General features: G+C 33.4%; 2 protein-coding genes across 3 annotated transcripts in view; both read left to right on the forward strand.

The window, feature by feature from the left end:
- The window catches only part of LOC139485129 (uncharacterized), a 29,369-nt gene extending 20,838 nt beyond the window's left edge, over positions 1-8,531 (forward strand). For both annotated transcript variants that reach the window (XM_071269279.1, XM_071269280.1), the window contains exons 10-14: positions 933-1,082; positions 3,206-3,492; positions 4,625-4,843; positions 5,453-5,603; positions 6,382-8,531. In XM_071269279.1, the coding sequence (XP_071125380.1) occupies positions 933-1,082; positions 3,206-3,492; positions 4,625-4,843; positions 5,453-5,603; positions 6,382-7,424 (1,850 nt within the window). In that variant the 3' untranslated portion in view covers positions 7,425-8,531. The remainder of the gene's footprint in view (positions 1-932; positions 1,083-3,205; positions 3,493-4,624; positions 4,844-5,452; positions 5,604-6,381) is intronic.
- A 2,673-nt stretch (positions 8,532-11,204) lies between these two features.
- On the forward strand, positions 11,205-14,338 carry LOC139485143 (uncharacterized). The gene is made up of 2 exons (XM_071269361.1): positions 11,205-11,312; positions 12,126-14,338. The coding sequence occupies exon 2, from the start codon at positions 12,126-12,128 to the stop codon at positions 14,280-14,282; it is 2,157 nt and encodes a 718-aa protein (XP_071125462.1). The 5' UTR covers positions 11,205-11,312; the 3' UTR covers positions 14,283-14,338.
- The last annotated feature ends 1,011 nt before the right edge of the window (positions 14,339-15,349 follow it).

Genomic DNA, 15,349 nt, shown 5'->3' on the forward strand with positions numbered 1-15,349 from the left:
GATAATGTTTTATTTTTACATAATCCTGCATGGGGTTCAGATTTGCAAATATCATTTTGAGACGAAACGCGCGTCTGGCGTAGTTATAAAATTTTAATCCTGGTATCTATGATGAGTTTATTTGCAACCACTGGGTTGATGCCACTGCTGGTGGAGATTTTTTTCTTCGAGGGTATCACAAGCCCAGTAGTCAGCACTTCTGTGTTGACTTCAGTTATCATTGATATGTTCATAAATAAGATATTCATTCACAATCACAATTCAGAGCTGTTTCAAGTTTAAATGTTTGTCAATACTTTCTCTACTGTTTAGGATTTTACCTCTGCAGGAAAATCGGGTTTCCGTCACTCGACAGCCTCTTGTCACTTGTTTCGTTGATTGATAGCTTTTGATTTTTATGCCCCATTTATGGGCATTATGTTTTCTGGTCTGTGCGTCCTTTCGTCCGTCTGAGCGTTCGTCTGTCCTGCTTCATAATCAGGTTTAAGGTTTTCGTCAAGGAGTTTTTGATGAAGTTAAAGTCTAATCAACTTGAAACTTAGTACACATGTTCCTTATGATATGATATTTCTAATTTTAATGCCAAATTATAGACCCCCCCCCATTTTCACGGTCCACTGAACATAGAAAATGATAGAGCAAGTTTCAGGTTAAAGTTTTTGGTGAAGGTAGTTTTTGATGAAGGTGAAGTTCAATCAACTTGAAACTTAGTACAAAAGTCATGTTCCTTTTGATTTGATCTTTCTAATTTTAATGCCAAATTAGAGATTTCCCCCCATTTTCACGGTCCATTGAACATAGAAAATGATAGAACGGACGGGCATCCGTGTACTAGGGACACATTTTTGTTTCACTTTTTATGGACTTCATCTTTTTGAATATGCTTAAGATTTCAGAATTTTTGTTATATTTTTTTTTATATCTATATGTAGGATCACTAAGTATGTCATCGTCGTTTACTGAAGAAGAAGTTGTAAGAGAGGTTGTAGAGGAAGACGTAAAAAAAGTTGTTGAAAAGCCATCTACAGAGAAGCCACTTAAACATGGACTTCCAAGTGGACCTTACATAAAAGATCTAAAAGGTATTTAACATATTATTTTCGAACTTCGAAAATTATAAAATGTCATATGACTTTCATACGAATGAGAGGTTAAGCTAGCTATAACACTAGGTTTAATCCGCCATTGTCATCACAAGGAATTGCCTGTATCAAGTCAGGAATATGACAGTTGATTTTCTATTGGCTTGAATTGTTTGAAATTTTTATTCTTTAATTTGTTAAAACACTTTCCATTTTGAGTTTTTCAGTATTTTTGGTTTTTTTTGCTTTTAAAAATCGTCAACAACACTTTTTTAAAACATTGGATGTATCTATATTTGTCAAAATAATCAAATCTTTAATGTATATTATTGAGACTACATCTTCCCTCAAACATATCACAAAACTAAATTCTCTGTGAAAATTAGAAGTAAGTTTTTAAAAAGTATAACTGATTACCTTGGGAGATTTATAACAATGATCACGTTGCTAACTTAAACAAAAGAGAATCTGATAAGTTATTTTATCGGTAATTTGTACATTTTTCCTTTGATGTGTACTCGCCGATAATGTTAGTATCAGTGGACTGGCCGTGATATAAAAATTATTAGGTTAGTACGCAAATGACATGCGCGAATGCAACGCGTAAGGATCTTCTTTCCCCTTTCAATCACAAAATTGCGCGTATTTTTTTTTCTCGCAGAAACGCACGATATTTTTTTCGAATAAAACACTTGACATCTTTTGAAACGATTGGTGTGAAAATGTGAACAGAAAATGCATGAAAAAAAGACTTTAAAAAAAAAGAATAATTGATATATGAAGTACAACTAACATACCGTCCATGTTTCCAGTCCGAGTTTTTATTCATACAATACCAATACATAGCCTGGTGCTGTTCCAAGTAGTTTTCTTTTTCTTTTTCTTGAGAAGTATTTGTCCTACCTGTTCAGTCACTATAAAGTGTTACAATTCATATTTAAACGCAACACATGAATAGTGACCAAAAAGGTACTGCTATCGCATCAGAGAAGCTAGGGAAAAAATGAAATTAACGCATTTTCGACATTTTTGTGGGACCACCATATACACAATTTGAAAAGATGTGGTTTCATTGTCAATTTAAAGACAGATATTCATAGAACAAAGAACAAAAAAGTGAACTTATTCATATGCGGATCGAGGATAAATTTTAAAAAGGGGGTAACCGGGTGCAACAAACTATATAAAGGTCTGCTTTGACCAGAATTGTAGCCTTTATAATGGGTGACTGTGACCACAGTCGCCTGAAGATTTCATAATTAGGGTTAGCGAAAAAATGGGGGAAATAAAATATTTTTTGTTGTATTATATTATTCTATTATTCAGATAATTTAAAAATTATAGTCAGCTTACAGTGCCTCCTGAAATGTCTTCTCACAGTGCTTTCTTAAAATTATTTGAAATCAATGTGATCGTTTTCATGATGAACACTGAACGGATAATGACAAGATAAATGTAGTTTTATCCACTAAACTAAGTTTAATATAATTATAACGTGTCGTTGAACTTAAAAAAATGATGATCGATGAAAAATCTGCTGATTCATATCGTATCATTCTAATGTTCTGACTTACTATGCTCGATCTATGCTGATGCTTTGTGAAAAATAAAGAAATTTGACTTACCGGTATGCTACCATATTTGCCATTGTTAGAGTCATGTCCAAGCAGAATATTAATGAACCCCATGCAATAATTCCGTTTCAACACTTTGCGCAAGAGAACGCAATGTTTACTGCACTGTGACGTAATGCAGCCTGTGACGTCAAGTGTGATTCGCCGTGATTCGACGCGAAAAAGAAGTTCGTTTGTTCAGTATTTTCTCTATTATTGTAGTGATTTTTTTTTTAAATTACCGATAAACAGAATAAAGGACTTTTTGTTTTTGATACTGACTTCATCACAGATATTTTATTGTGATAAAGTCAGTATCAAAAACAAAAAAGTCCTTTATTCTATATTTAATAAAAACCTGGTTTCAAAATATATTTATATCATCGTGCTTTGTATGATTGTAGAACATCATAAAATGAATACACAATAGGTTATTGCTAAAATGGGATTAACATTTGGATTCATTGTGTATTCACAATGCAGAATACTAATACACTTTGTATATTGTAGACCGTTCTCCTGTGGTTGCTGCTATTGACTTTGGAACGACATATTCTGGATTTGCATTTTCTCATAAACGAAAAAATGCAAAAATCATTACAAAACAGTGGCAGTCTACGAGTGGGACTGGTCTAGAATCTTTCAAGACACCAACAAGTATCCTGTTGGACCCAGAAAATAAATTTTGTGCCTTTGGATATGAAGCAGAAGAAAAATACGATAACTTGAGCAGTACTGGTGATCATGGAAGATGGCACTTTTTCAAACATTTCAAAATGGAACTGCACTCTTCAGAGGTGATGTGTTAATAAATACTTTCTAAAAGTGAAAATATTATTCTGTTCTGCTTGTACGTCACCAAATTAGATTTTGGAAAATCAATATCTTCTAAAATAATAGTACACCTTAAAATCTCCCTATGCATATTCATGATTTTCTTGATAGAGGGCTGTTGCTCACAAGGAAGCTATTGAATGAAGAGTTCCAAATGGTGAAGTTGAAATCATCTCTTCGCAAATTTTACTGACGCCATCACGAGTTGGTTGATCGTTATGGAATAACCGTTTCACAAATGATAGTTTTTGCTCTTCAACTCGTTTTTGAATTGGCTTTTCGATTGTTTTCTTTCGAATGTAACCAATGAGTCTAAAGCAGGCAAAACGCGTATGTGGCGTAGCAAAGTATAAACCTAGTAACTTTGATGAGCTTTGAAAATCACTGGGTCAATGCAACTGCCGGTGGACGCTTGATCCCCGAGTGTATTATCCACCGAGTAGGTTTAACTACATAAAACATCAACTAAGGATGTGCAAAAATTAGGTTTTTTGTACTCTCAACCGCTATGACATTTCTATATGAGAAACATAACTAATCATGAAACCATTGTGATCAAGCAACCATTAAGGGAATCAATAGCCCAGTAGTCGGCACTTCTTTGTTGACATCCAACTTTAAAGATACGGTCATATTCTGTTTATAAAAAGTAAATTATTTGAAACACCAAGGATTTCCAACCCCATCATAGATGACTTGTCAAAATTTTTCTGTTTTTTTAAATTTTTAATCTTCAATAACATCGTACATGGATTTGATTTGCCTTTTCAATTGTTTTGATTCGAGAATCATTGATGTGTCCTTTATAGAGGAAACGATTGACCTGCATAGCAAAAAATATAAACCTTGTAACATTGTTGAGTTTTCACCAATCAAAAAGAATAGTAACTCAAATAATGTAAATATAGTGAATTTTTTTTGCAATTCGTGTTTAATGTTGATAATACATAATTAAGCTGCTAATGTTTTTGATACGCAGTTTAGCTTTATATAATAATGTTTTTAACAAAATGGTATAGGTACATTATTCAAATAACATGAAGTTATCAATGATGGTGAATGCTTTTTTAACTCTTTACATTCCGATTATTATAGATTTTGAAAAGAGAGACAATTATTGAAGATGTACTTGGAAATACGATGGCTGCTTTCGACATATTTACTCATTCCATACGCTATCTAAAACAACAAGCAGAACATTTGATGCGTGAACAAGGAATTGATGTCGGTAAAGAAAACATATCATGGGTCATTACTGTTCCTGCTATCTGGACTGATGCAGCTAAGCAATTTATGAGGGAGGCTGCAGAGAAGGTAAAATGCGATGGGATTTATTCTTAAATGTTCCCATTTATAACTTGTTCTATGAAGAAATGAATAGGTTTTCTTATTTGTCGATTTCAATCTCAATCATCTATATCATGTTTAAAATCCATTTATTTATGTAAGATCATTTAAAGTTTTCATTTCCAAATACCATGTAACGATAAAATTGAATATGGTAATGGGGAATGCGTCAAAGAGACAATAACCCGACTAAAGAACATAAACAAACAGAAGGCCATCAATGGATCTACAACACAGCGAGAAAATTGCACACCCTGAAGAAGGCTTCAGCTGGCCTCAGGCTCTAAACAAAAATGCCTACTAGCTCAGTGAAAATATGATAATAGATATTTATATTAATAGAGATGTTTAAACAAGAATTTCGAATGAATGTATGAGGTTACTAGTATTGCAGCTTTCATTAATAGTTGGAAGTATAGTGAACTGTTATCTGTTTTTGAACTGTAAATGTAGAGAAGATCATTAGTTGAAGCTAACGGGTAGATTTTATAGACAAAACAATACATTTCATCAATCATCATCAATTATCGAGCATAATAATTCAGTTTCATATCTTTGTGATATTTGTTCCACCAGGCTTCGATTCCTGCTGATAAACTGACACTTGCATTAGAACCAGAAGTCGCTAGTATTTACATTGGAGCACAAAATTTGGAAAAGAGCAAAGGTGGTTCCGAATTAGTGAAAAGTGCTCCTGGTTCAAGATTTATGGTTGTTGATATAGGAGGTATACATTAAAATGTCAAATATTTACATAAAGTTAGAATGATAAACTAGAAAGTTGCACCGTCTGAGATTCAACATAAAGAGTTCTCAACTCAGCTAAAAGATAAAGTTATGTGAAATATTCATTTGCATTGATATCCAAATTGATTTAACAAATATATACAATAAGCTTCCATAATATGTGTATTTGAAGTGTAAATTTGATTATAAACGAATTATTGTTTCCTATTGCACTTGTTGTCAGTGTCATGCTTCGATTGATATATCAAAATCATATTATATCCGGAACGTAAAGGTAAACTGTGACAAAGATATACTTTCAATAGTCACAAAATTCATTATGCGTGCATATATCTGTTAAAAGATACAGTTTACCTTAAAAAATACCTTCACACTAACTTCCTTGAAAGCAGTAACAACTACGTTTGTATCGGTCCCAGACTTCTTAAATGTTGAAGGGTCGCTCATGCCACAGTCTACATGATTCTCCCCATTAAATAAGTTTTTGCTCTGTCACTATTTATATCAGTAAGTTAAAGTATGTTAGAAAAAAAGGCTAAATAATACTTGCACTTCCAAACTTTTATTTGCAATAATGTATTCTTATTTGACTACTTACCATTGTCAAATATAATATGATCTAGTGAAAAAGTTCACTTAAACTAAAAGAGAACATTTATCTAGAGGTTTTAGTCATCCTTTACAAATGCACTATACAGTTATCACATAATATAAAATTTATTAGTTTGTTATTAATTGAGTTATATCATATTTTACAGGTGGTACGGTGGATATAACAGTAATGGAGACGGTCACTGAACAGAAATTTAAACAAATTAGTTTGTCCTCTGGCGGACCACATGGCGGTAAAAAAGTAAATGAAAACATCATTCAATATCTTACATCTTTAGTAGGAGAAAACGTCATGGATGCATTTCGCCTGAAAAGTACATACGATTATCAGCAATTATCTAAGGATATAGAACTCTCTAAAAGAAACTGGAAAACTGGAGAGTTCTTAAAATTGAGTTTGCCTATGACATTAGTTGAAAGTTTTGCAAGTAAAAATAAAACAAATCTTTCGGAACACTTAAAATCTAAGCATGGCAAGGAAGCTATACTGAAGGGTCACAATAAATTAAGAATTTCCAATAAAAAAGTCGAAAGTTTTATGTTATCTGTAATTTCAGAAATAATTGTTCAAGTAGAGGAGACTCTTAAAAACGTAGATATCATTTCATATATGGTCATAGTTGGGGGCTTTGCTGAAAATACTTTACTTAAAAAAGAGTTCAATAAGACATTTTCAGGAAATACAATCATAGTTCCAAATGAAGCGGGACTTGCTGTACTGAAAGGGGCCGTTTTATATGGACATGATCCGTCGTGTGTTGTTACGAGAAAGTGTGATAGAACATACGGAACGTTAGTGTATAGAGCTTTTTTGGCCGACGATTTACCAGCAAAATGGATGAGACATGGAGGTTCGTTCCTCTGTAAAGACGCTTTCAATAAACTTGTCGAAATTGGGGAAAGCATAACATTAAACGAGAAAAGATCAACAGTGATGCAACCATTACGAGCAGACATGTCAAAGATGTCTGTAAAACTATACGGATCAACCGATCCAAACCCACGCTATGTGACAGATAAGTCTTGTACCTATTTAGGCAAGATTTTAATTGACATACCAGAACAGTATCGAAGCTGTGATGAGGATGTTATTGTATCGATGACGTTTGGTCAAACAGAAATTGTTGTTGAAGGAAAATCACAGCATAGTGAACATGTTGTCACTACAAAACTTGATTTTCTTGTCTGACTTTTCGGACATGATTTATATTTACGTTGAATGTTTACATTGCCCTCCCATTTGATCTGATCTCGCGTAAAAAGTTATTCATAATCTTTTTCTACATTATAAATTTATAAAAAAAGGTTTAACTGTTATTTTTATTTAACTACTTCTTATTTGAAAGATTCAGTTTTTCGTTTTACTGTGTGCTCCGTTTCACTTCTCCGTTCTAATGTCTTTTTAAATATCATATTTGATTTAAAGGTCTAAGCCAAACCAAACTTGACCACAAAAAATCTTATCCTTTTCATTTAAATAATACATCCGACGTTCATGAAAAAAAACACCCTCTCATTCCTCCTTTACTTAACTTAAATCTGATACATTCATGAACCTTGTCTGCCATCGGTTCCGAAACAAATATTACTTAACGATAAATTGCAAGGACACAATACAATAGTGTTTTTGACAATAGGGATTTTATGGTCTACTTTAAGAATTTTGTTTATAACTAACTTATTCAACCAACTGCAGTAACAATACATATTAGATCATTTAACACTAAACATTACAATAAAATGTCTAACTGCAGAGCGTTGGTTAAATATACAATATATCTTATGTAATATAGAATGGACCTAGAAGATTTTAATAATGACCTCTGCTGGCATTAAGAATGACATTCAATCAGTGAATAAAATATCCAGAAATTGCAAACGACATTTTTCTAAACAATTTTTTAAACCACTTTGTAAATACTGATGCATTCCTATCCTATCTAGCAGGTCTGGTATTCATATATTGTTATTGGGTATTAGCGAAATTGTGCAATACATGTAAGATTTATGTACCAAATGTACAATCGTTATACATACAAGTCATGAATTTAAGCCTTCCTTAAATATGCCAATCATTTTTATCTAATATATAGAAATTTGTACATTTAATATATATAATGTTTTGTACAGTCTTATTTTGTAATTCAATGATTTACTAGCTGTAGAATTTTATAAAAATGAAACATATATTGCTCATAGATGGAATAATTTCTTATGACCAGAACTGTATGTCAATGTGATAACTTTATGTGAAAATGTATTATTTTTTATTGATAAACCAGTTCCTGTTGTACAACTTTCGTTTTGTTAAATGTGTTCTATACTTGTGCTACATAATTTCAAATACATCACGTATAGAGACAAACTATTTTGAATTACCTAGCAATCGTTGTTGGTGTGATCGTACTTTTCATTTGAAGAGCATAAACTTTGACTTTCTATTTGGGAGAAACAAACTTGTTATCTAGATGACCAAGAATAGGACTTTATACCATTGCAAGATCGCTACCCTTCGGGAAATGCAAGATTCAAGATTGTACAAATGGAAGCCTTCTGTGTGATAGCTCAATTTAATTTGGAGCTTACATCTTTTAAGCGGCACATTTTATCGTTTTTTTGTGTGTGGCTTTTCACTCTAATGTAAGTGTGCTGTTTGGAAAGCATCTGTTGGCTATGCAAACTTGTTAACACTTCTTTGGAATCTATGAGGTAATGTCTTTGAATCAAAACTACTTGTATTTAGCATGACCCTTGAACAAATTATTTTTTATTAATAACACAACAGAAATTGGAAAAAATTGGTAATCAAACTAGACACACAACATAGTTGTGGTCGAGCTTTGTTTTTATAAAATCTGTCACTTGTCTTTTTCTAAATATTAAAATTGAGGCGAAAGATACGAAAGGGATATTCAAACTAAGTCGAAATAAACAAGTAACATCATGGATAAAAATGAAAGACCAACAACAATACACAACATAGAAAACTATTCACTGAGCTATAGGCGAACCCAATCAAAATCTTTGGATGATTTCTTTTAGATTCGAGGCTTGAATATTAAAACAACTTAAATTAAAAAATAACAAATTTTCAATACAATGAGTAACAATGTACTGTAATGTGGTATAAGATTCAGAATCAACAAGTAGTTAACTTTAGGGGCCAGCTGATCATGAGGCCAACTTTGGGTGTGGGATTTATTTTTTCTTGCTGCGTTGAAGATCCATTGGTGGCCTTCGGCTGTCATCGGCTCTTTGGTCGGGTTGTTGTCTCTAAGACATATTCCCCATTTCTATTCTCAATTTTAATTTAAAGCTTATTCCAGTCGTAGAAACAAGACAGAAACAGGCATGCGATATTGATTTTTGCCATGTGAGAAACATGTCAGTCGTAGAAAAGTCTGAATTTTCTGGCTCCTTCAACTCGATAGGGAATGTAGAAGATTTCTATCATAAAAGTCGCTATTAAGAAAATAAGTTAATGATGGTCGGAATAGATAGACAAAACACACCATAATATTTAAAAGAAAATCGAATTTTAAGACTATGTGACATTTTAATGTCATGAATGCTATGAATCATCATTTGGTTAAAAATAATAAGACAAAAAATCTGATATGAAGTTTGCTAGACCATATTTTTTTTGACAAGAATAAGCTTGAGGTTAAAATTTCAACACATTTTATACTATGTTAAGTTTATCATGGGCGTATTTTTATTTGCGTGTGTGTTTTTCTTCCTTTCTGTATGGTTTTAACAAATTAACTTGACGTATAACGAATTTAACAGATGATTCCATATTTTAAATTTTTGGATACGCCTATATACTATTTCATTATAAAATGTATCGAGTTAGCTTTTACCTACAACTCATCCCGGGGTTTTACTCTAATGCATGGATTTCCAATACCAGCATCCAAAATGAAAGGTTAATCTGCATTTATATAATGAAGATGAGAGCAACAAAACAAAAGGTATGTCAAAAGTCTATATATATATATTTTGCCAGCATTCGAAATGGGTTCAATTTTGAACTTTATAAAGCCATATCACCGTAATGTAATTAGGATGAAAATGACATTTCCATTTTTCTGGTATTATCCGCCAACACATTATAAAAATATTCTGCATGCCCGAAAAAGCTCGAAGTAAAAGTTAATTTTATAAAACAACCTACACAAAAATGAATAATGAAATTATATAGAATTTGTTCAGGAGAATCTGTTATCCATAGAGATGTAATGAATCAGCTGGCCCCCAATCTATTTAAAATATTGATCTCTGATTACATTATACTACTCATGTGTAGTATAACGTAATCGGAGATCAATATGTTGCTTAGATTGGCTGGCCCTTAAACAATAATGTGTACTAGTTCATCAGCCACGTGAAATTGGATGTAATCTTTAATTCCAAAACAAATATTAAATAAACCAAAACAGTAAAAAAAAAAAAAAAAAACAACATACAAGACAAACAAAGGTCAGAGACTCCTAACTTTGGACAAACAAAGGTCAGAGACTCCTGACTTTGGACAGGCGCAAAAATGCAATAAGGTTTAATTTAACATGTTTAGTGATCTTTAGTGAGATATCAACCCTCCCCTATACCTCTAGCCAATGTAGAAAGTACGCACAGTAAAAATTAGTTTAAAAAAGTCCGAATCCGATGTCAGAATAGGTAAAAAAGTAAACTATCCAAAATGAAAATGATACAAACTTAACAAAAGACTACTAGGACAAGATCCAGACCAGCTCATTTGAAAGATTATGACTTGTTATCGTCATATGAAATCCAGCAACAAAAGCTTTAAAAAATTTTCTCAGAATATGGTGAAATTTTGTAGAAAGTAACACAAAAAGATCGATATCAATAATTTCTGCCACAGCATATTATGCACATTTTAAATGTTAGTTCGCTTAACTACCGGATCATATGATTTACTCCGGATTGCATTTAAAATTTAAACGGAAATTCCCATTTCTATTTATAGGAACTGTGTAACCAGTTATGGTGGAAACGAAAGGCTCTCAGGAAAGGCTAGACAAATTTTCATTGTGATTTTGTAACATGAAAGGTAAATATTTTTCAAAGCAGATACGCAACTTGAAATACAAATTTAAACCTTTTATAAAAGCTTATTAATTTGCACCAAACTGAAAGTAAAAGTATCCCTATTTACATGCAAATGCATTATCACAGGCACTTGTTTCTATCCAAGGGAAGACCCACTACCAACGTATTGATTGAAGACCCACTATCAACTTATTGATAGTGGGTCTTCTCATGGATAGAAACAAGTGCCTGTGTGCAATATCCAGGTTTGCATATATAATTATAGTATGAACATCAAGCAAGGAGAAAACAACCCAACGAAAAAAAAATAACTACATGTATCGTTTCAATTTTGCTGGTTTCTTTCATTTTAATCATAGTTTGAGTATTTTTGACACTATATTAGCTTAAGGTTACTGGTACTTTCTGGTCGAATTTATTCATTTTCAATGATTTTGCACAGTCCATTGAGAACATGTAATATTTGCCACAGGTCTTTAAGTAAAAAACAACAATCAATCAATCAATCAAATTGCATGTGAGATTCCTTTAATAGTTTTCATATATTAAAAAAAGTGTTATATAAATGAAATCTCTTAAAGCTCTGACTTCATTAATGAAATAAATAACACAGAGAATAACACAGAATTCATATTTACAATAGACGGTCTCTTGTATAACAATGATACTCTCGATTTTAGCAATCAAAGGTATATTAAAACTCAAATGATAAAACATAATTTATCAATATGTGATAGGTTGCTTGTTATTTTTATTTGGTACTCGGTGAAAAGAATTAACTATTCAAACATTGATTCTTTACTTTTTTTTCCAGATGGACACTCAAGTTTCGTTCCAGAACGATATAGTCGATCCGAAGTCTAATCTACCTATGCCACATCTGTCTTTTCTCATCAACTTTTTGTTACCAAAGCGGCTGATTGGTCGAAAAAGAACGGAGCGCCAACTTGAATATTTCAAAAATGTTGTTGATGAAGATCCCGATGTTGACAAAGAATTCTTCAAACTTATTTTGGTTGGGAGTGTAGCAGAAGGTTACAATATCCCTGATGTCATGTTAAGATCAAATCCGTTCAAGGTTGAAACTCACGCTGATGCCGACATTTTACTTGCGATACCTGCTATGCTGATTTCTGTAGACAGATCAGAAGAAATTGAGAAACTCCGTTTGGTTGTAAATGACGTTCATCCTGGATATGCCCGTATAGAAGTAACGCAGCCGAAAGAAGACGATGATTCATTCGTATTCTTGAAAAGAGAAAACAAATTTTACTTGAGTGGAACGAAAATGAGGTCAAAAATATTAGCATCACTTCCGGCAGATCTGGAACCACATGGTCCTGCGATTTCAACCCCTGTTCCGACAGCTTCTGCATGGCAGGATATTATGAAACAAATCAAAACAGATAAAATGTCTGAACTACATTCACATGATTATGTTTATGCGTTGCCTTGCAATAAATGGCCAGATTGTGCAAAATCTTGGATTGATCGACAGGAAAGAGGGGATTGGTTGGACAATAAAACAATTAACCAAGTGGTGGAGTTGGGCGTTCATGTAGTAGCAGTTCCACATAGGAAAAGTGAACTTCCAGATTTAGAATGGAGAATATCGTTTGCTGTAACAGAAAGATATTTAGCTCAGAAGATCGTAACCGACGAACAAAGGCAGTGCTATATTTTCCTTAAAATAATTCATTTTCAAACATTGAAAAAATTAGACCTGTTGTCGTCTTATCATTTGAAAACAGTGTTTCTGCACTCATGTGAGAAACTTCCAATAAATGCCTGGGTTGAGAACTGTGGTGGATGTCTTTTATTTATGATAGACATGCTTGTAGAATGTTTGAATAAGAAATCGATACCTAACTTCTTCATTCCAGAAAATAATCTCATTGACCATTTTACCGAGGAACAAGCAAAAGAAGTTCTTGATGTTTTGAAATCCATACGCGAGAACCCATTGCATCCTGTTTTACAGTTTACGGACAGTAAAGTGATGGGCTTACAAAGTTTGTCTACTCCATTTAGAGAGCTTGTGTCTCCAGTATTGGAAGATGCCGTAGATTTTCTCGTCCATCGCAACCTCCAACAATCTGTAACAGCCGGGTTTTTATCGGCCTTATTTAAAATGGTGTATGTTTTAGTCATTGAAAGAAAGCCAGAAGAAGCTGTTCTGTATATTATTGATGTTTATCCTATAATAAACAAATTCAGCCCTGGTGCCATCAGTGTAGCTCAAATTGTCGATTCTATTGGTATGAACTTCGTATCTGATATTCAATTGACAGTGAATCTTCTAGAAGAAGTTTTGAAATTTTCCGATGAACATCCAGATGTTTTACTGCTAAGGGGAAATTTAGCCTGCATGTTCCATGCGTTAGCATACCAGCACCAACCTGACACAGATGAACATATGTTAGCACTTGTACAAGCCGAGACGCTTTTTAATACTGTGGTGGACGTGGAAGATATATATTCTGCGACAGCTGTAGACTTCAGCTGTCTTTTAATACGACAGGGTCGGTTTGACGAGGCGGCAGAAAAACTTGACCGTTTCATCGCTGAAGAATTGAAACACCCTAGAAGTACACATTGCTTTTATAAAAAAGAAATTACCGTGCTTGACCAAACGCTTCAAAAGGAAGCAAACGTCCACGGCAAGTTGTCAGTTAATTCTCTTTCCATGGCATATTATCTTTTAGTAAAATGTATTATAAAGGATGACCTTTCTTCAGCTGACCCGGAAGTATATCATAAAATATTGCAGTACTTCAGTCGGCATTGTCATCTTATCAACGAGTCTTCATCGTTTTCACTTCTTGGTTATACAAATATTCTAGTTGAGGACTGGCAAGCGGCATGTACAGCTTTTGAGATGGCAATGGAAACGTGTGACGGGTCTGTTCGACTGGTTAAGGATAATATTGCGTTCTGTAAGACAAAACTTCACCAGAGTAAAGACAATTAAAACAAAAACATTACAACGTAAACGTTATAATTGATATATTGAATAAAAATCCTACTCAGTCTGACACTTCTTTTTGAAATATTTAATTCATGTTTACAATGGAAAAATACATTTACTTTTTACTCCATTAAAAGAGGGACGAAAGATACCAAAGGGACAGTCAAACTCATAAATCTCAAACAAACTGACAACGCCATGGCTAAAAATGAAAAAGACAAACAGAAAAACAATAGTACACATGACACAACATAGAAAACTAAAGAATAAACAACACAAACCCCACCAAAAACTAGGGATGATAGGGGTGATCTCACGTCCTCCGGAAGGGTAAGCAGATCCTGCTCCACATGTTGCACCCGTCGTGTTGCTTATGTGATTACAAATCCGGTAAATAGTCTAATTCGGTAGGTCACATTCATGAAAGGGAAGTGGATTGTAGTTACGACGTAAAGAACATATCCGATATCATTTGTGAAACGGTTATTCCATAACGGTCAACCAACTCGTGATGGCGTCCGTAAAATTTACGAAGGGATGATTTCAACTTCACCATTTGGAACTCTTGGTTTAATAGCTTCCTTGTGAGCAGTAATCCTCTATCAAGAAAATCATGATAGGAAATGCAAGCACGGGAATATCGTATCAATTGGGAGATATTTACCCCGTATGCAGGTGCTGCTGGAATGTTGCTACTTAGAAATGGAAAGTTCACAGTTGGAAAGCTGAAATCATCTCTTTTGTCGTAAAGTTTTGTTTTCAACCGACCCTCATTGTCAATTTCTAGATGTAAGTCAAGATATGAAGCCGACTTAACTGTATCTGTAGTATCTTTTATCTCCAATTCGATGGGATATATGCTTTCCACATAGTCACCAAATTTTGAATTGTTTAGTGAAAGAACGTCATCTATATGGCGGAAAGTAGAGTTAAAGGATATTGCGAACTTCTTATTTTTCTTCCTAAGAAGTTCCTGCATGAAGTCAGCCTCGTAATAATAAAGAAACAAGTCGGCAAGTAGAGGGGCACAGTTTGTTCCCATTGGGATGCCGACAGTCTGTTGAAAAACA

This window comes from Mytilus edulis, chromosome 8 (genome assembly GCF_963676685.1).
Source record: "Mytilus edulis chromosome 8, xbMytEdul2.2, whole genome shotgun sequence".
Lineage (NCBI taxonomy): Eukaryota > Metazoa > Mollusca > Bivalvia > Mytilida > Mytilidae > Mytilus > Mytilus edulis.